This window comes from Podarcis erhardii (genome assembly GCF_964252035.2).
Source record: "Podarcis erhardii genome assembly, chromosome: Z".
In the NCBI taxonomy this organism is placed as follows: Eukaryota; Metazoa; Chordata; class Lepidosauria; order Squamata; family Lacertidae; genus Podarcis; species Podarcis erhardii.
In genome coordinates this window covers 47,362,476-47,384,127 of record NC_138504.1, presented here as the reverse complement: position 1 = coordinate 47,384,127, position 21,652 = coordinate 47,362,476, and the positions used below count along the sequence as shown (strand labels likewise).

The window sequence follows — 21,652 nt, the reverse complement described above, 5'->3', positions numbered from 1 at the left end:
CGTTTCCAAAAAGAAACATGACCCCTGGGTGAGCACCAAGAACCCCTGGAATTTCACACTGCTCACAGATTGGGGTGCTGTGAGTGGGGGAGAGGTTGATTCTTCCCTTATTAAGAACTCTCCTGGGAATTCTGCTAAGATTTGGTATTGGTTTTTTATGAGATGCTTTATTCCGTATTACTGAAAGTGTTTCCCAAAAAATATTCCCAATTTTAATGAATATCAGTGCAACTTTCTTGTCAGCTTCTTGAAGGGAAAACAAAGTATGCGTATAGCTATTTGTTTTTTAATCGTTTGCCATCAGTGGGGTGCTGTCACTGCATGTCTGATGTCTCTTCTCCCCTCACCTTTAACTCCACCTGGCCTCCTTAATGCCTCTGTAGAACTATGCTCAATAACAAGCTGGGATGCAGAAACACACACAAACACTTTTGTAGATTCCTGTATTGTCACCACCCTCATATCCAGGATGCAGCAATGTTTACAATGTCCAGGATTCAGATCTAAATCCCAGCAGTTGCAGTGTCTCAGCTCTTCAAGACACACGTCTCCCACCCTCACAAAAATACACACCACTCCTGCAGAAAAACCTGTTCCCTTCTGGCTCTGTGACATAACCCAGCTACCAGAATACAGGGGAATTTTAGTTTCCTGCAGATGTTGTTCCCATCCCTGGACACCAAAAAGTTTCCACAATGACCTCCAACTCCCTGGAGCAGTCACTTCAAAGCTTGTTCTTGTGTACTTGTTGTTTTCTCTGCAAGGCATGTAGGGGACAAGACTCTGGGGACAGTCTGGGGATGTTTCCCTCAGCCCTCCTGCAACTGCCCCCCTCCCTGCGTTCATGCGGTATGGTCTTGCACCCATTTGCAAAGCCTCCTAGCATAATAGACGGGGCCAACTGTGGAGAAACTTTTATCCCGGAACCGAAGGGTCTTCCAGAAATGCTCCATCTTCTTGCGGAAGTTGTAGACTGTGAACAGGTCAACGATACCTATGTAATAGCGATAGTCAGGACCATCAATCACGTGCAAGGCATTCCGCGTGTTGGGAAGGAGCCGTCTGTTCTGGGCCAGGTGGAAGAGTGACTCCGCCAGATGGTTGAAGGTTTGGGGATGCCCACCCTCCTCTGTTCCAACAGGACACTGGGCGGTCGGGTCGAAGTTGATCCCATGGAGCATGTAAGGAGCCAAGACTTCCTGCATGAAGGTCTCGCTTCCCCTAGAAGAGTCTGCCTCCTTGTCTGTGTTCGCTTTCTTCTTCAGGTACAGCGCCAGCATGTTCTGGATGGTGTACCTGCTTTCAGGGGAGAGCTTGTAGAACTGGTCCACACTAGAAGAATAGCCATGAGACGTGTGAGACTCCTGCAAGGCGTTCCCAAAGTTCTGGTTCTGGTAATCACTGTTAGTGTCAATCGACCTGTCAGGGGAACATAAGCGCATTTGAAGAGCCTTGCTGGGTCAGGCCAAGGCCCATTCAGTCCAACATCCTGTTTGTATAATGGTTCCTTTCAGATGCCCTTTTTTGTCGATGACAGTTATATGCAATACTGTATTCAGTACTGTTTGTGCCTGCAAAGCTTTCAAGGCAGACATACTCCTACATTTCCAACCAGTCCCCCCTAACTTCAGCTGAAACAGGTAACTTTTTAATACCACAAGTGTTATTTAGTGGTGGACCATGGTGTCTCAAATTTCAGGGGAGCCCTGTACGATGCCAAAATTCAGTGCCCCCACGCCTCTTGACGTCCATTAAACATCATAGTTGTGGTGTCCCCTGTGGGGCCTGCAAGGCTTCGTGCCAGTGTGACCAAACCAGTTGCACTCCCCTAATTCCATCTAAATGTTATGGGGAGGGGGAGTTGTCCCACTTAAGTTGCACTTAGGAGCTCAAGAGAGCTCCTCTGGCCAACAATAATATACAATGGTACCTCACAAGACGAATGCCTTGCAAGACGAAAAACGTGCAAGACGAAAGAGTTTTCCGTTTTTTGAGTCGTTCCGCAAGACAAATTTCCCTATGGGCTTGCTTCGCAAGGCGAAACGTCTTGCGAGTTCTTGCGAGTTTGTTTCCTTTTTCTTAAAGCCTCTAAGCCGTTAATTAAGCCGCTAAGCCGCTAATAACCGCTAAGCCGCTAATAGCCGTGCTTCGCAAGACGAAAAAACCGCAAGACGAAGAGACTCGCAGAACAGATTAATTTCGTCTTGCGAGGCACCACTGTATTAGCACAGGGGAAGCATCACAGAACAACTTAGAAAGCAAAATGACATGTGGATTATCCACCACAATTGCAATATTATTGCATCAGTGCCCTGCAAAAATGTCTGCAACACGTCACTGACTGCAGTAATAGTGCCCTGCTATGCCTTTCACACATGGAGCAACTGGGAAGAGCTTTTGGGGCCATCCAAAAATAAGATAGCATAGAATAAATACCGGTAATTCATATTTATTATAGTATACTGCATATGTTCTCCTCCACACATACAGGAGGACATGCAAACTTGTATGCAGGGGTATACAAGTTTGTAAATTAAAAGAAAATGTTTTATTTTTTTTAAAAAAATCTCAAGTTCTTGCAGAGGGAGCAGGTAGCCAGAACAGGGGGCCTTGTAAGTGTGTACCATGGCAAAGCAGGCATTGAAAAAAATTCTTCCCCTCTTTGACCGTGTATTGGTTGAAAGGTGTGCAGCTGAGACTGTAACAAAGGAGGCATTGTGATTCTACAAGCCACTGTTATGGCAATTGGAACATGCTCTAAAGGCAAGGAGGGAGATACTCATCCAGTTAGTTTAAAAGTTGGTGAGAAGTTTCTGCTACTGGAGAATGATGGATAAACAGTTCGACTGGATGACGAGGACTGTTTCATATTTAGAGATATTCTTGGAAAATATGTGGACTGAACAGTTCATCTTGAAGCACTATCATTAAATTTTCATTATTATTATTATTATTATTATTCTGAAAAAGTGCTCAAATGGTTTTGTTCCACCACATAAATAATTTCTTTATTTTTCCAATAAATACAAACTCTCCCAAATTACCAAGCAACATTCTGACTTCAAAATTTAAAAAAAGTGAGAGAGAGAGAGAGAGAGAGAGAGAGAGAGAGAGAGAGAGAGAGAAGGTGGTGTGAGAAGCACCTGGGAGCTTTCAGGGCTTGTAGAAGGTTGAGTTGGCTAGTAGAGGGTGGGGAGAAAGTCAGGGCCCTGCCAGAATGGCTTCCCCTATGACAGATACCCCCCACCAACAATAACAACAACCCCACCGTAGGGCCTCACATGCTGTTGGCAATGATGTTGGCAAGTGCGTGGCTCAGGAGCCTCTCGTCCTCATGAAGGGGCTGCAAGCCCACCAGAAGGCTGTAGTCTATCACGCCCAAATCCTTCAGGAATTGTGTGTCCAGCTCAAGCTGAGTCAGCATCCAGGCACGCTGTGGACCTGCATGGATGAGAGATGGGCATATTCGGCCAGTCAGGGGTGAAGAGGTTGCAAGGTTCCCTGTACTGAGCAGAAAAGCAAACTCTTTGGCCTCCGAGATCTCTCCCAACCCTGAGCAGCCCTCTTTAGAGGAATTTTGTCCTGCTTTTGCTGAGCTACAACACAGGAGCGCACCCCCAGGTGGCAATAATGTGGTAACCCTGTGGAAGCATTGCAAAGCAACTGATAAAGCAGAATGATGTTTGTGTGGACAGGCCATTAGAAAGCTGCACTATTATTGCATCTATAGCATATTGCAGAATACAGCCCCCCCTCCACACAAAAACATCCGTCTGGAGGGACAGTAGCTTTCATTTCGGAGGTTGTGGTTTTACATGTTGCCATTTATTTAAGATTATTTACTTATTTCATAAAATTTATACGCTACGAGATTGTAAGGAACATCAAAGCCGTTTACAGAAAGATAAATCCAAAAAATCAGGAAAAACTTACAATACATTAAACGCTGAAGAAGTGAATACCAGAATAGATTAAAACTCCCTCCAGCACATCTAAGCATCTTGTCTAAATATGAATTATTTTAGCAAGCATCAGAAAGAGTTCAATGAAGGCACATGATTGATCTCAATAGCCAGGGAGTTCCAAAGTGCAGGGGCTACCACACTGGAGCTCTTACACGTGTGGAATGGGTACCATGTGGCATCTGTAGCAGTACCAGTTTTGTCCATTGAAGCAGCCAAGTGGGCACATGTGGGGTAGGCGATTTTGTAGGTAAACTGGTCCCAGGGGTTAAGGGTTTTGTATACTAATAGCAGCCCCTTGAACCTGGCCTGGTCACAGATCAGCAACCAGTGCAGATCTCTGAGAAGAGATGTTATATATGCTGACAAGGCCTCACTCCTATAAGGAATCATGTGGCAGCATTCTAAAATAACTACCGGTAAATGCTCTGTGGCAACAGGCTGCAATGACAACTCTTCGGGGATGCAGGGGTGCGCTACAGAATCTCTGATATTTGCACTTTCTGCCTAAGACACCCGTTGTTGTTTTACACACACAGCTATTCTGTAGAACAATGTGGGAGAGAACAGATTTTCAGTACTTTGGCTGGGTTTTGTTTTTTGCAGAAAGTGTAGATTCCCCAGAGATTCCTTGGATCACTTGCACTGAAATGTACCCCTGACCCCGTGCCTTTAAGGCAGAAATGGATGCCAACAAAATGGTCACCGTGGGAGCAGAATTCTGTACAAAGGACTTGAATTGGTTAATACACAAAGATGAGTGCACAATATTGTGGTTAGGTGCCTAAGAATGTAAGGAGCAGCAAATTGGCTGTCATCTGAGCAAAACATCTGGTTCAACATCCTGCTGATGCTGTTTTCTTGTGAAAAAATAAATATTAAGCAGTTAATTTATTTATAAATAAATAAAGAGTGAAATAACGCACACCCCTGGACTGCCTCCCCTGCTTTAGCACAAAGTGTGACTTTTGTAGGGATGGGGGCCAGGAAGGTGAGCATTCTCCTTCAGCTCCTGCAGAGGTGGGGTGGGGGGTGGCGAGACCTACCAAGGCAAATGGTCTTATCAGCAAAGTTTAGATCCTTAAAAACCACAATGATTTCGCTGCCCTTCGGGGCTGGATCTGTCCAGCGGCCCACGTCACATCCTTTAATATCATACCTGCAAGGAAAAAGGAGGGCTGGTGAGTGCCAGAGAGGTGGTATTCATTCCCTCACCTGTCGTCCAAGAAGGCCTGGGGCATCCCAGCAACAACATCCCCGTGAGGTAGGTCAGACACAAGAGATGGTGACACCCAAGAGCACCCCAGTGAGCTTCCTGCCTGAGTGGGGATTCGAACCTGGGCCTCCTGGATCAACACTCCCAACTTGCTTTCAGGGCTCTGTTGTTCTTTCAGCAACCCACTTCCCTTCAGAGTAGCAGGCCAGAGAACAATTTTTCTAGTGAGAATAGTGGCTTCCAATCTGCAGTCTGAGCAATGATACAGTCCCTCAGAGAAGGAGACTCAAGATTTGGTGACAATGGACAAACTTCTCTTGCCCACTGCTACACCTCCTCTCATTCACTGCCAACACACAGCTTTGGGGGGGGGGTGCACACCAGACATGTCCCGGGGTGTGTGCAGTTGGGCCCAGGTCTTGCTGAGGCCAGGTACCTGCATCTAAGCTGTGGCAATTCACAAAAACAATAAATCCCAGCACACAGAAACCTAGCATGTTTCTAGAGGGATGGTAAGCCTTGCTTCAAAGAGCCCAGTCAGTAGACAGTATTTGATAGGGAATAAGGTCTTCCTCCACGGCACAACCCTGTGCACGTTCCTCCAGAAGTAACCCCCCCCCCCTTTATTCAACGGGGTTTACTCCCAGGGGCATAAGGAAGTCTGGCTTGACTACTGTTATTCACTCTACGTGGGGCTGCCCTTGAAACTGTCCCACAAACTCCAGTGGACGTTTTGTGTCGTTGGCAGATGGGACTAAGAGGCCTTTAACTGAGTCTGGGTTTTTGTATTGTTCCTTCCTAGATAATGAGGTCCAGGCTTTTGTGGTTCCAGAAATTGCCAACTGTCTTTTATCCGTGTCTGCTCTTGTCGCTGACGGTTTCAGTGTAAAGTTTGAAAATAACATGTGTTCTTTTTCCGTGGCAGGGCTCCTCCTGGGGTCCCTGCCATGGGAGCATATTCACCCAGTGCTTCACCAATTGCACTGGCTCCCGGCGGAGTATAGGGTCAGGTTCAAGGTGCTGGTCTTGACCTTTAAAGCCCTTTGTGACTTAGGGCCCTCGCATTTATGTAACCGCCTCTCCTGGTATGCCCCGCAGAGGACCTTAAGGTCCACGAATAACCATAGTTTAGAGGTCCCGGGCCCTAAGGAAGTCAGACTATCCTCCACCAGGGCCAGGGCCTTCTCAGTGATGGCTCCAACCTGGTGGAATGCTCTGTCCCTTGAGACTGGGGCCCTTCCGGATTTAACCTGCTTTCATCAGGCTTGTAAGACAGAGCTATTCCGCCTGGCCTTTAATTTGAATTCAGCCTGATCTTTTATTTCCCTTCTGTTCCCTCCCCCTCCCCTTTATGAAGATTACCCGCTCTGAGACCCCACAGCTAATTCTCCTCTGGCCTCCCCGCTGGCCTAAGTAGGACCACTTCAGCCAGCTAGCCCTGGTGATTATCTAATGCTTATTTCCCCTAAATTGATTTCTGAATTTTGAATTTTATTGTTATTCATGTTTTTATGCTGTATTTTATGCTGCTTTTACAATTAAGTGCTTTAAATTTGTAAAAACAAAACAAATTCCTTCCAGTTAAGTGCTTTAAATTTGTTGTTAGCCGCCCTGAGCCCGGTTTTTGAACTGGGAAGGGTGGGGTATAAATAATAAGAATTATTATTATTATTAGCCCCAGGAGTGGAGAAAGGCCTCTATCGTCAACTCAGACCCACCCTCCACCCCCCAGCTAAAAATGGTGCCATTCCTCTCAAACCATGCAAGGAACTCACCGCTCGACAATCTTATCGTGAGGATAGAAGATACTCTGCATGATGATGAAGTATCTCTAGAGGCACAAGCAGAAAACAGCAGCAGGTCAGTCCAGGGCTATGACCGTTCAAGCATGCAGCACTCATGGCAGTGTGCAATCTCTCCCATAGGACATTTTCAGGATGCTTAAAGCTAAGATGGGACGTGGGTGGCACTGTGGGTTAAACCACAGAGCCTAGGACTTGCCAATCAGAAGGTCGGCGGTTCGAATCCCCGTGACGGGGTGAGCTCCCGTTGCTCGGTCCCTGCTCCTGCCAACCTAGCAGTTCGAAAACACGTCTAAGTGCAAGTAGATAAATAGGTACCGCTCCGGCAGGAGGGTAAACGGCATTTCCGTGCGCTGCTCTGGTTCGCCAGAAGCGGCTTAGTCATGCTGGCCGCATGACCCAGAAGCTGTACACCGGCTCCCTCGGCCAGTAAAGCGAGATGAGCGTCGCAACCCCAGAGTCGTCCACGACTGGACCTAATGGTCAGGGGTCCCTTTACCTTTAATGCTAAGACAGAAGGATGGGTGGAAGGCAAGGGCCTTCCTCAATGGGTGGGGAAGGGAAGGACCCCTAAGATCCACCTCTTGACCCTGGCTTTTGACACTTAAGATGTATATTTTTAGGATCCACTTTACTTCTGTAATTTCAACTTGTTGTAAACTATTTTTAATATTGTGTTTCAATCATTTTAACCTGCCCTGGGATCTGAGGGTGAATGGTGGGTAAAAGAAGCTTAGTAGCTTCTGAATGCTACTAAGCATTCTTGTTATTTTTAATAAAACACCTACAGTAGGGGGGTGGGGTTTAAGCCATGGGTGGTGGATCATATTCAGCCTGCCCCCCCCCAAGGTGGGTCCCCAAATACTCCCCAAATTTGTCGTTTCTAAGAGGAAAAATGAGTTTTTAAAAAGTGTTTTTTCTTTTGGTAATAAAAGAATTATTGACAACCCCAACTGTGATGCCAAAGTCTTTTTCGTGCCCCACAAAGCTTTCAAAATTTGTCCATTAAAAAACTATTTCTCACCCCTCATTTTCAGGGTTTGCTGCTGTAATGCTGTGATGCAAACAAGGCCCCTAAAAATGTGTTCAGTTAAAAAAAAGTATTTTTTAATTTTGTTTTTTGTATAGCACCTGAAAATCTCTGGATGACATTAAAAACACAATGAAAAATCAAGACAGGCCCTGCAAAAAGTGAGGTGGGGACAAGAAAACAAGCAAATGTAGGTGCCTGTTCTTCCCAAGTTAGATAATAAACATAATGGCTTGTAGCCAAATAAGTTCAGAGTAGAACCATTGGAATTAACGGGCCTATGTAAGCCATGCTTGGCAGTTTCGATGGGTCTACTCTGAGCAGGGCTAGCACTGGGTACAACACCTCAGGCTTTTCAAAATAAAAATGAGGGGGCTAGGAGAGGAGGGGTGATTACATAGCCGCCCCCCCCCTCTGCAGGCCTTATTTATGTTTCTGTTGTGGCAATTATCTAACATTCCCTCTAACAGCAAACTCAAGTGTTTGAGTGCCAACAGGATTGTCTCCAAAACAGGGATATTGAGGAAAAAGAGGGAGGTATTTGTAGGTGTGCAGAAGCTGCAACACAGACCCTCCAAGTGTCCCAGGGATGTCCCTGATTTAGAGAAGCCATCCCAGTTTCTGATGTGATCCCGGAATGTCCTGCTTTTCCGTCCCTATTTTCACTGGAGAGATGTTGGAGGGTATGGAGTTATCAGACCCCTGAGCCTTCTGAAGGGAATTCTATATAGGGAAGTTTTAAAAAAAATGTTTAATGTTTTATTATGTTGGAAGCTACCCAGAGTGGCTGGGGCAACCCAATAAGATGTGTGTGGGGTATAATAGTAAAAATATCATCATGGAATGGGATGTCCCTATTTTCATCAGAGAAATGTTGGAGTGTATGGTAACAGGGTTAACTGAAATCAAGAGGTCAGCCATTTCTCCCCCCACACACACACACAAAATGCCCTGGGGGGTGAAGAGTGAACTGCCCTGTTTGAGCCCCCAGCTAGCTTATTTCAAGGCTGGAGCCCCAGCAGAAATATTCCAGTAAGGGAGCTTTGAAGCCTTGCAAAATCTCCTCGCAGGTACTGTATATTAACTACTAATAGAAATAGCTCACATAGAACCTTACTTTCTTTTCCCGAGGGACGATAATACTGTGGACACCTATTGGAAGAAAGGGAGAAACACACATCACAGCCAAAGGATTTGGCCTGATCATAAGAAACGTATTACTGCTGCTGACTTTTAAGGCTTGTTTTCATTCATGTGCTTCAAGCATGTCTTACCCAGGAATTTGACAAGGATGGAGTGAGGGTATCTCTCCATGTGCTCTAGATACTTGGCTAGGTTCATGAGAAGGAATTGGATTTCTTGCTTACTCTGAGTCTTCAGGAAGAAGCGTTTATCATTGCTGTTTAAGACGGGAGGGAAGCAGGAATTCACTTATTTGTTTAAATTTACATATCACTTTCTCATGCAAGTATGCCCAAATCATCTTTCAACAGAACAAAACTGCAAATCAATACATCATTACAACAAAGTTCAAATATGAAATAGCTGCATGGGGGTTGGACTAGATCACCGTTGGGTTCAATGAGTTCAAAAGGACCCCCCCCCCCAAAAAAAAACCCCAACCCCAACAATCCAACAAATAACTCAAGTTGTTTATATGAACACCATAACATTTCAAAGTCATCATATAGCAAACTATCAACCATTAAAATAGAACAATTAATGCAAAATGTAATTAACATTCCAATGCGATTGCATGTCAGTGATAATATAACCAGCAGTAACTGCCTGGCAAGAACTGTATCAAATGGTAGAAAAATTAACAAAGTCCATAAATTTTTGTTCTTTTGTGTTATGTAGTGAAGTTTCACCCTGGGCCAGCAGGGGGATACTGTATATAGTTTTCACTCAGGTCTGTAGATAGTTTTCCCTCAGGTCCGCGTCAGTTATTTTAGGCGGGAACTCTGGGTTGTTGTTGTTACAATGTTGACAGCCGGCTGCCTATAAAAGCAGGCCGGCTGAGCTGTTTGCAGTCAGTTCTATTCCAGCTTACGAAATAAAGAGCTACTTGGAGAAATCGCTGTGTCGTCTGCTATGTCAACCCACAACTTAACATTTTGCTTTTCTTTATTTGCAGTATATATCATTCATAAACAGTGATTAATAGATAGCATATGTAGAGAGGCTAAAAATTGAAAATGCATTCAATTTTTAGTAGAGTTAGCGCACAGCTTGGAAGCTGGCTGCATACTGAATACATGTTGCTGAATGCGATCTAGTAGTAAAACAATCACACTGAGTGTGGAAAACTTAGTTTATTATAAGAAACATATTGGATATAAAACTTAGTTTATTATACGAAGTACATATTAGATAGTAAATAGTTTCTACTCCAGCTAACAAGCTGCAAAGGAGCAAAGCTTGCTCTCTGATCTCAGCAGAAGAGAGAAAGGAAGATGGATCCTCCATGCTTCGGAAGGGACAGGGTAGGGTCAACAACCCTAAGAGCAGCAATCTAGTAATACACTGGTACCTCGGGTTAAGAACTTAATTCGTTCTGGAGGTCCGTTCTTAACCTGAAACTGTTCTTCACGTGAAGCACCACTTTAGCTAAGGGGGCCTCCCGCTGCCACTGCACCACAGCAGCGCGATTTCTGTTCTCATCCTGAAGCAAAGTTCTTAACCCGAGGTACTATTTCTGGGTTAGCGGAGTCTGTACCTGAAGTGTCTGTAACCTGAAGCGTCTGTAACCCGAGGTACCACCATACTGTACAGTCATACCTTGGTTCTCGAACTTAGTCCGTTCCGGGAGTCTGTTCGATTCCTGAAACCCTTCGAAAACCAAAGCGGCTTCTGATTGGCTACAGGAGCTTCCTGCACTCAAGCAGAAACCATGTTGGACATTCAGCTACCCCCGCCCCCCCCCCCAATGTTTGCAAACCGGAACACTTACTTCCGGGTTTGTGGCATTCAGGAGCTGATTTGTTCGACAACTAAGCAGTTTGAGAACCAAGGTACCACTGTATAGGAAAGGCCAGCACATGTTAGTTTAAACATGGGTAGGCAAACTACGGCCTGGGGGCCCAATCGCCTTCTTAATCTGGCCTGCGGGTGGTCCGGGAATCAGTGTGTTTTTACATGAGTAGAATGTGTCCCTTTAATTAAAAATGCATCTCCAGGTTATTTGTGGGGCATAGTAATCCGTTCATTCCCCCTGCCCCAAATCTAGTCCGGCCCCCTGCTGAAAAAGTTTGCTGACCCCTGGTTTAGAAAGACAGTCTAGGAAGTTTGGAGGTACTGCTGTCTATCTGCTTTCTCCTTACGCAAATCCCATCCAGTATGAATGCAAATTGAGTTGCATAAGAGGCAGATCTGGGAAGCACAACTGGTTTGGTTGCACAGGGTGGGGAGTCTGGGGCACCACAAGGGATGCCACAACTATGTCTTAGAATCTGCCAATGGCTGCATTCTAACAGCTCCAACATAAAATGCATAGGAATTCATAAATATATACAGTGGTACCTTGGGTTACAAATGCTTCGGGTTACAGACACTTCGGGTTACAGACTCTGCTAACCCGGAAGTAGTATCTCAGGTTGATAATTTTGCCCCAGGATGAAGGTTGGCAGTTTGAATCCCCACAATGGGGTGAGCTCCCGTTGCTCAGTCCCTGCTCCTGCCAACCTAACACTTTGAAAACATGTCAAAGTGCAAGTAGATAAATAGGTACCGCTCTGGCGGGAAGGTAAACGGCGTTTCCGTGCGCTGCTCTAGTTCGCCAGAAGTGGCTTAGTCATGCTGGCCACATGACCCGGAAGCTGTATGCTGACTCCCTTGGCCAGTAAAGTGAGATGAGCACTGCAACCCCAGAGTCGGCCACGACTGGACCTAATGGTCAGGGGTCCCTTTACCTTTACTATTGATTTACACTATTGAATCCAGTCAGAATAATGCTAGGCTGGATGGACCAAGAGTCTGACACAGCACAAAGCAGGTTCATATGAATATATTCACATTATTCTCTGTATTTCCAATGTCCTGTGTGTGTGTGCTGATGCTTTTGTATCTAGAACAGAACCACCCATCCACAAGCAGGCTTGGGAGAATCCCAGAGTTTGCCGATGTACCAAGAAAACCTCCTTTTTTTGGGGGGGGGAGCCTAAATGAGGGTGAGGGTAGTGAAGAGACCGACTCAAAGTAGTCCAGTGAGAACTGAGCATGCTCAGAGTGCATGGAAGGCTCACTGTTTGTTGTGGGGAGGGGCAACCAAAAGCCAGGGAAGCAGGGCAGGGGAGATATGAACAGCAGCACGACACACTGCAGCTCTTTATTGCAGGTCTCACTTGTGTCTTTTCTTGCTGTGGACAAGGTAGTTTTCTGACCTGAGGAAGAAGTCAGCCGTGCTTTTAGAGTTGCTGATGAACTGCAAGTATGAGCTGTCACAAGTCAGTGACCGTTGGTAATCGACATCCACCATGCCAAGAAATTTTCGGAACCGGGTAAAAGCAGGAGCAGCATACGTCCTCATCTCAAAGCCCTGCTGGGAAGCAGAACTGAGGTCAGTTCAGAGAAAGGGGCGACCAGAAGGCTATGGGGGCCAAAATGCTGCCCTTCTGGTGGAGAACCTTTACAGCTGAGCAAAGTCCCTGATAGGGAGGGAATGATTCAGTTCAGTTCCCATTTCAAGGCAAATATATCTGCTTCGCACTTTTCAAAGCAATATATGGGAACTGGAACACAGCAGGCCTTCAAAATGTGTACTCATCCAAATCACCCATTGCTAAGTTCTCCAGCCAAGTAACGTGTGAAAAAATGCACACAAAGATAAAGTGTGCTTAAAATGCACATATTAGTGATAATAGACACAACGTACATTATATTAGGAGGAAATTGCTTAGCATAAAGTGTTTTTATTAGGGGAAATTACATACATAGACACACACACATGTGCTCACTTCAGTCTACTTCAGTCTCTGGAATTGGCAGTGTTACATGTGCCACATAATGCTCATTCAGCATTTGTAAGAAATCTATCTTTTAGTCTAGCAGCACCCACACTTTGGAACTCCCTGCCTATTGACTTCAGGCAGACACCTTCGCTGTACTCTTTTTGGTGCCTTCTAAATATATTCTTGCTTACCCAGATATGTATAATGCTGACATGTGTTTCAATTTGTGTTTACCAAATTGTGCTTACTGCTGATTTTTAATGTTATAAATAGCTTTCTAAAACTGTTTTTACTGCTAATTTCATTCCTGAATTTCATTCTTTTTGTATACTGCTCTGAGGTGTTTTGTTTTTTAAATTTGTATTCTTCCCTATACCCGGAGATCTCAGGGCGGTTTCACAACAAACGTTATGAAATAGTAAATAAATAAGGAGAAATATGTGCTCAGATATTGCTGAATTTTCGTGTGAAGAACTGAACCTAATGCTGGAAAAAGGAGAAGTGGAGAGAATCTGGAATGTTGGACAGATCTGCCCAGCCCAAACCCAAATTGTGCTTGGGAGGTTTCCTTTGGGGACCCCCCACCCCCACCCTTCAAAGGATGCCTACCTCGTGCATCTGCCTGAGGACTGCCTTAAACTGATCCTCCCTCAGGACGTCCTGCAGAGAGAAAGAGAGTCAGAACACCCACCCTTTCCCCCTTCTTGTCCTCAGAATTTCCCAGCAAATTCCTCACATGCTTGTCACCAATAAAATACATCTCTTTACATGTAATAAAAACTTGAATCTCTCAGTCATTTCTCAAATGCTGAGGCTGCTGAACAGCCTCTTGCACTGGGTTGTTGTTTAGGGGGTAATTGCATGCGGTGTTGTTGCTGTTAGTTTTATGTGTCTCTATTTTGGATCTTATGATTTATGTCAGTGGCTCTCAGAAGATGTGGTGCACCACAATGGTGTGGCAGTAGAGGGTGGCAAGGGTGGTGGGGAGATTCAAGGCCAAGTGTGTGCTCAGAGGAAACTCCCATCATCCCTGGCCGTTGACCATGCTTCCTGGTCAGTGACAGGGAACCTTTCTTCAATTCAAGGGCCTCATTGCTTTCTGAGCAACCCACATGCCAGTGGGTAGGTGAGTGGGGCTGGGGCAAAACTGGGCAAAGCAAAAATGTCAATACTACCTCTGGACCATGCAATGTTTGCTCACCATCCTTTGTGCGAAGGTGCAGTAGGCCAGTTTCTACATCCACACTCACACACCCTTCCCCATCCTCTATCTAGGCAAGAAAGAGCCATGGTCAAGGATGCATCCCAGTGAGGCAGGAACACTCCATGAATGTGTAAAGCAAAGGCGGCAAGGAGTGTGACTTGGGGAAGAGGGGTGTGGCCTCAGGATAGTCATGAAAGCCAGATAGTTAAACCTGGGGGAGACATTTAGGCCTCAGGCCTCAGAGCTTTCCCACACATGTTATCTCCCGCTTGGACTACTGCAATGTGCTCTACGTGGGGCTACCTTTGAAGGTGACTCGGAAACTGCAACTAGTCCAGAATGCGGCAGCTAGACTGGTGACTGGGAGCGGCCGCCGAGACCATATAACACCAGTCCTTAAAGACCTACATTGGCTCCCAGTACGTTTCCAAGCACAATTCAAAGTGTTGGTGCTGACCTTTAAAGCCCTAAACGGCCTCGGTCCAGTAGACCTGAAGGAGCGTCTCCACCTCCATCGTTCAGCCCGAACACTGAGGTCCAGCTCCGAGGGCCTTCTGGCGGTTCCCTCACTATGAGAAGTGAGGTTACAGGGAACCAGGCAGAGGGCCTTCTCAGTAGTGGTGCCTGCCCTGTGGAACGCCCTGCCATCAGATGTCAAGGAAATAAACAACTACCTGACATTTAGAAGACATCTGAAGGAAGCCCTGTTTAGGGAAGTTTTTAATGTTTGATGTTTTATTGTATTTTTAATAATTTGTTGGAAGCCACCTAGAGGGGCTGGGGAAACCCATCCAGATGGGTGGGATATAAATAGTAGTAGTATTAGTAGTAGTAGTAGTAGTAGTAGTAGTAACTCCCGCCATCCTTGTAACTGTAACTCAATTGGCCAGGGCCAATGGACCTTGGGAATCCAACAACACCTGAGGGGAAACAGCTTCTTCATCCCTGATGTGGGCCTCTCTGCCCTCTTCTTCCTCATAGCGTGGGTTGCCAGCACCTGGGTCAGGACAGGTGTTGACTCCTCCCCTCCCCCCATGGACTGGGCAGCTGGAGTGGAGGTGTGCACCTGAGGGGAGAGGCTTTCTCCCTCCTTGGTGAGTGGCGCCGCCACCCTCTTCCTCCATCCCTCTCAGCCAGGCCAAGCAGCACGTGGGTGGTGGTAGGAGAGCTGAGGGCCGCTGTCCTCACGCACTCTGCTGTTACCCACCAACCATGGCCTCCCGCCGCTCCGCACACAACGACCCCAACTCAGCCTCTGCCGTAGCCTCCTCCTCGCCCTTGATGGAAGCAGAGGACTCCTCTGTGGACTGGGTCTCGACCACTGCTTCCACTCGTGCCTTGTGCTCCCCTGGCCCCGCCACCTCCATCCTCGACACCTCGCAGGCTGGGTGAGCGAGCCCTCACCTCTTGGCCAGCCCAGGAACCGTGTGCGTGGGGGCATCTGAGGAGGACTAGGAAGCACACTGCCCCAGCCCGGACATGGCTTCCCTCCCTGAGTCTCCAGAAGGCAGCAGCAGCTCAGCAGAGAGCCTGTCATGGGAGCACCTAGTTCAGGGGTAGGCAACCTAAGGGCTGTGGGCTAGATGCGGCCCAATCACCTTCTCAATCCAGCCCATGGACGGTCCAGGAATCAGAGTGTTTTTACATGAGTAGAATGTGTCCTTTTATTTAAAATGCATTTCTGGGTTATTTGTGGGACATAGGAATTTGATCATATTTTTTTCTTTAAAAAACAACCCACCACATGGTCTGAGGGACGGTGGACTGGCCCACGGCTGAAAAAGGTTGCTGACCCCTGACTAGTTGAATCCCTCTCAGAATTCTGCACCTGGTCCCCCCCCCACACTGTGCTACTGCCTCCTCTTAATCTTCTACACCTGGCTCCAGATGGTCAACCTTGGGGTTCAAGGGGAAAGAGGGAGGAAAAGTTGATCGCCCAAACACAAAGTCGGCCCATCCCTGTGCCCAGAAGGCTCCTGTTTCACAGTTGCCAAGGAGGCAACAAAGGTGGGAGTAGAACCTGCCCCCCACATCCTGCAGCCCAAACTCACTGTGGTTACTGGGTTATGGATAGCATGATTGACAGACGCCCTGAGCCCCTTCTTTATCATACTGGTGAACTGATAGAGCGGGTGATCCTCGTTGATTTCAAAGAAGCCCAAAAGGTTCCACTGCTGGCGGATTCTCCAGAGGATCCGGTACAGGAATGGGTTAAACCTCCGACTTCTACCTTTAGGTAGGATCTCGCAGTGCTAAAACGGAAGGAAGGAAGGAAGGGAGGAAGGAAGGGAGGAAGGGAGGGAGGGAGCGGTCAGCAGTGGATGGGGAGAGGCACAGCGGATGGAATCAGAATAAGTCGCACTCAGAGCAAACCCAGCAAAATCAATATACTGTGGTGCCTTAGTTCTCATACTTAATCCGTTCTGGAAGTCAGTTCCAAAACCAAAGCGTTCCAAAACCAAGGCACGGTTTCCCAGAAAGTAATGCAAAATTGTTTAATCCTGAAGGGTCACCAGCTTTTTAGTGTGAATTTCTACCAGTATATGTATTTTTGTAAGCAATTTTGTGTTTCGCATAGTTTCAGAAAGTGCACGGTTTAAATGCAAACTGAATCAGATTTCTCCCCCACTGCTGATATTCACTCGGTGATGTCTGACAGAGTATGGTGAGGCTGAATGTTGCTCAGTGCTTGGAGAAAAGGGCTGGAGATTCGTTTCTATCAAATGGCCCAGGTCCAGAATCTGTTACAGCTGCTGTAGCAGGTAATCGTATTGATGTACTGTATACATTGCCAGGTAGCCTACATGTGAAGAGGTGCAAAAAAAGTGTGTGTGAAAGGATATTGTTAGGATAATCTGCTCACTGTATGTGTCAAGAATGTTTGTGCAGGAAAAGAATGCAGCCTTGGACCAGTTTTGTAGAAGGTAGACACTGAATTATTCCTGCTAAATCAGGCAACCAGCTGTGATAATGCTTTTCCTCTGAGAATGTGAATTTATATGCATGTGTACAGAAGTATACCTAGATTCCCTTGTGCCATTGGCAAGGCAATTTAACAGTGCCCCCCCCCCAGTCCCTTACAGCCTTGGCAATCGCTGGCTCTTTCTGTACAATTTTTTCATCCCCTGGGTCTGCGCGTTGGTGGAGGGCAACCTAGCCAACCCCTAGTTATGCCCCTGCATGTGTAAAACTAAGTTGGGGTTTTGCCTTTATATAAGTGTGTATATAAGAGTATATAGAGGCCTGTGGACTCTGCTTTTGTGAGTTCCTCAGTGGCCGCTCTTGTTCTGAACAAACTAAAGCGGTCTTAAACATCATAAATTGAAGAAAATCCACTACAGCTTTCTCCAATCTATGGATCTCTAAACGTTATTTTTCTGGGGCTTGAAGGGTATGTAAGTTAAGAATAAATTCCTTGGCAATATCTGATTCACCACATCACGACTGAATTCACGGCTTGCCACTTATTTGATTTTTTGCTAAGACTCTTGGCCAGTGATTTCTGCTGCAAATGTTGTTGAATGGATTCCAGATTATAGTCCCAAGATGTAACATCCTTTGCTAATGTTATTGTACCAATGAATTTATTCAGTTAACTATATACAATATACACACACACACACACACACACACACACACACACATATATACACACACACAACTTGAATGCAGCAAAACCTCTACGCAGTTTTCAAAAAATATTAAATTTATCAATTAAAAAAATTTAAACAATGGAACTCTCATATATATATATATATATATATATATATATATATATATATATGGTAGAAGAGATTAAGCATGTCAAGGTGTCTGGATCAGCTTGCCTAAACAAAAATGTTTTAAGCAGGTGCTGAAAAGTATATAGCGAAAGAAGCTGTCAGGCGTAGAATCATAGAATCATAGAATCCTAGAGTTGGAAGAGACCACAAGGGCCATCGAGTCCAACCCCCTGCCAAGCAGGAAACACCATCAGAGCACTCCTGACATATGGTTGTCAAGCCTCTGCTTAAAGACCTCCAAAGAAGGAGACTCCACCACACTCCTTGGCAGCAAATTCCACTGTCGAACAGCTCTTACTGTCAGGAAGTTCTTCCTAATGTTTAGGTGGAATCTTCTTTCTTGTAGTTTGGAACCATTGCTCCGTGTCCGCTTCTCTGGAGCAGCAGAAAACAACCTTTCTCCCTCCTCTATGTGACATCCTTTTATATATTTGAACATGGCTATCATATCACCCCTTAACCTCCTCTTCTCCAGGCTAAACATGCCCAGCTCCCTTAGCCGTTCTTCATAAGGCATCGTTTCCAGGCCTTTGACCATTTTGCGTCAACAGGCAGAGAGTTCCGAAGTGCAGCTGCTGCCACATTACAAGGTCTTTTTACTCACAAGCGCAGAGTGAGTCTTCTGGGGCACCTGTAAGTGCCAGCTCTGTAGATCTATGCAGAATTCTATTGTTTGTTTGGATTTTATCCCAGATTCAGTCCTCAGAAGGACTAAATGCAAGACCAATCACTGGAAATGTAAGGAAGCAACAGTGGCCTAGAAAATTGTGGATAATCTTTATCAGTGGATAGCATACCATATGTCTTGAAATGCATTTGCACTTTCTCATGAAATATATGAATCCCAGATGCCATTTTCATTTAAAAAACAAAAACCTCTCAGTTGCTAAGTTGTGAACAGGGTGAATGGTTAAATAAACCCCATTAAAAAGGGAAATATTCTGCCAATTGTTGTAAATGGATTTATCTCACAGAAAAGTGGCTCTTATAGGAAATGCCTGGGTTGGCTCCAGTGATAGTTCAACTCGGGCACGTTAAAAATAGTGGCCATGACTAGCCCCACAGTATTTTATTTCAGTGGGTCCTGTGTACATCCCTTAGTTTTAGCTTCTGTGTATCTTGATATTAGTATAAAATACATTTGTTTGCTTGTTTGAAACTGGGACATACCTGGAGGGTACCAGATTGGGAAGAGCACCGCACCCCAAAGTCACCTTCAGCTGGACTTAACTGTCCAGGGGTCTTTTCTCTTTACCTGTGCCATCAGATAAATACCATATGCACATGGCATTGCCGTGAGGTCTCATTCCAAGGAAGGGGACAGGAAGCTTTAGGGAACACACTGTCCCTTATCTGGGAGTAAAGCTCCATTGCGATCGGTGGGACTTTCTTCTGAGTAAACAGGCAGAATTGCCTGGGAGCCCTTTAAAAGGACCTGGCAGTGCGTTCCACTGAGATGTAAGAAACGTGAATTAAGAGAGTGTTAGGGGTCCCCGAGGGCTGCATTTGCTTCTGGGCAACGTTCCGAGGGCCACATGACAGTGGTGGGTGGGGGCAAAGGCAAAAAATGGGCGGGGCACTGAATGTAAATATTCCTTTTGTATAGTAGGCTTGTTTCTACACCCACACCCCTCTATTCAGGCAACTGAGAGGCATGTTCAGAGTTCAAGGACACATTCTAGCCAGGCAAAAACACTTGGGCTGCACTGTAGGCCCAGTGAGGGTTGTGCGCGTGAGGGAGAGTTCTAAGGGCCAGGCAGAGAGGTGTGGAGGGCGACACTTGACCACTGGGCCTGAGGTTCTGTATTGAAGGACTGATTTGTGGATTCTGCACAATCACCAGGAAGTGAGCCCACCAATGATGTGGACTGACTCCCACAAGCCTTTCATTTTGTTCAAAACAAGGGAATGTGAATACGAGTCCATTACTGGGATGGTTTATGGTGTGGGGGAGCCTAGCCTTCCAAATGCTCCCAATAAGTGTCAACTTTGTGAGCTGGGGCAAGGGGTATGAGGAAGGATCACAGACATGGTTTTTGTGAGCAAGTGGGGGAAAGTTTCCTACATACCTGACTTTTGGAACTCATGATAAACGGACGGGTCGCACAGGCACTTCTGAGAGAAACAAGCTGGTGACGATCAGGTGAGTTCTCATCTCCCTAGAAACCACGGAACCACTTGGAGGTTCCTTTCCAAGATGGCAGTTCAGTCTTGTGGCCTTTCAGAGGGCCACGTGGGAGTTCCATTGCATGAGGAGAAGAAATTGGATCAGGTTCTTGGGCTAAATGACAGAGGAGGCTGGTCCATATGGGTGAGTGTGGCACTGCCTCCACCAACCGCACTCTGCCCTCAGCCAGCCATCTGTCCATCATGGGCACCAACATGTCCTCCAACATTCCACAGATTAAAATAGGGACATTTCTCACTCTCCCCCCCCCCCGATCGCTCCCTCCCCCATATTTCATCCCACCCACACTGAGCATTTCCTATCAGAAGAAGGGCAAGTGCCACCGCCACTACTCCTATGGGACACAGAACACTTGCCCTCCAAAGTCTAGAAGAAGAAGAAGAAGAAGAAGAAGAAGAAGAAGAAGAGGAGGAGGAGGAGAAGGAGGAGGAGGAGGAATTTGGATTTGATATCCCGCTTTATCACTACCCCAAGGAATCTCAAAGCGGCTAACATTCTCCTTTCCCTTCCTCCCCCACAACAAACACTCTGTGAGGTGAGTGGGGCTGAGAGACTTCAGAGAAGTGTGACTGGCCCAAGGTCACCCAGCAGCGGCATGTGGAGGAGCGGAGACGCGAACCCGGTTCCCCAGATTACGAGTCCACCGCTTTGAACCACTACACCACACTGGAGAAAACCCCTTAATAAAGATTTTGTTTTTTGGTAGATTTACAAAAAAGAAGGCACACCCCAATAAATAGATTTTACAGAGGGGCAAGTTCAGATCCACAAAGCACTTTTTATATTGTTTAAAAAAATCAAAACTCCTTGCACTCTGCTCCCCCTTTCTCCCTGCCCAGGGCGGTCCTGCGCTCTGCCTGCCCCTCAGAGCTGGTGTGTCACACAGGGCAGGGCCTTAGCGGCAGCAGCCCCTTCTCCTCCTCACCTGCTCTCTAGCAGTCGCTGTGAGCTGCCCACAGGAGAGGAGGAGGGAGGAGAATGGCTGCAGCAGCAGCAGCAGCCATGGAGTGGTAACGTGATGCTGCTTTGCAGCCACCACTACCGCTGCTGCCCCTTAATAATAATAATAAGAATTATTATTTATACCCCACCCTCCCTGGCCAGAGCCTGGCTCAGGGTGGCTAACATCAATAAAATCACAGTAAAAACATAATGGGGGGAAAGAGAGGGGGGACAACCAATTTAAAATACAGGTTAAAATGCAATTTAAAATGCAGCCTTATTTTAAAGTTGCCGATAAATCAAGACCATAAGGGGAGAGAAACATAAGGGTCAGACAGAGTCCAAACCAAAGGCCAGGCGGAACAGCTCTGTCTTGCAGGCCCTGCGGAAAATGTCAAGTCCTACGGGGCCCTAGTCTCTTGTGACAGAGTGTACCACCAAATCAGGGCCAGTGCTGGAAAGGCCCTGGCCCTAGTTGAGACCAATCTAACCTCCTTGAGGCTTGGGACCTCCAAAGTGTTGTTATTTGTGGACCTTAAGGACATGTGCCACCTCCTCCTCCCTGAGCTTGTTCGCA

At 46.4% G+C, this 21,652-nt stretch overlaps 1 protein-coding gene and 1 pseudogene across 2 annotated transcripts; one reads left to right on the top strand and one right to left on the bottom strand.

The window, feature by feature from the left end:
- Positions 1 to 426: 426 nt before the first annotated feature.
- Positions 427 to 20,332, bottom strand: PIP5KL1 (phosphatidylinositol-4-phosphate 5-kinase like 1). The gene is made up of 10 exons (XM_081847669.1): positions 20,015 to 20,332; positions 16,215 to 16,415; positions 13,569 to 13,619; positions 12,393 to 12,547; positions 9,285 to 9,409; positions 9,128 to 9,162; positions 6,954 to 7,009; positions 5,009 to 5,121; positions 3,282 to 3,441; positions 427 to 1,419 (listed from the first exon to the last, which is right to left on the bottom strand). The coding sequence occupies exons 1-10, from the start codon at positions 20,030 to 20,032 to the stop codon at positions 843 to 845; spliced, it is 1,491 nt and encodes a 496-aa protein (XP_081703795.1). The 5' UTR covers positions 20,033 to 20,332; the 3' UTR covers positions 427 to 842.
- On the top strand, positions 2,227 to 3,275 carry LOC309333852 (10 kDa heat shock protein, mitochondrial pseudogene; annotated as a pseudogene). Its single transcript has one exon. The product of its transcript is annotated as a 10 kDa heat shock protein, mitochondrial pseudogene (transcript).
- Positions 20,333 to 21,652: the final 1,320 nt, after the last annotated feature.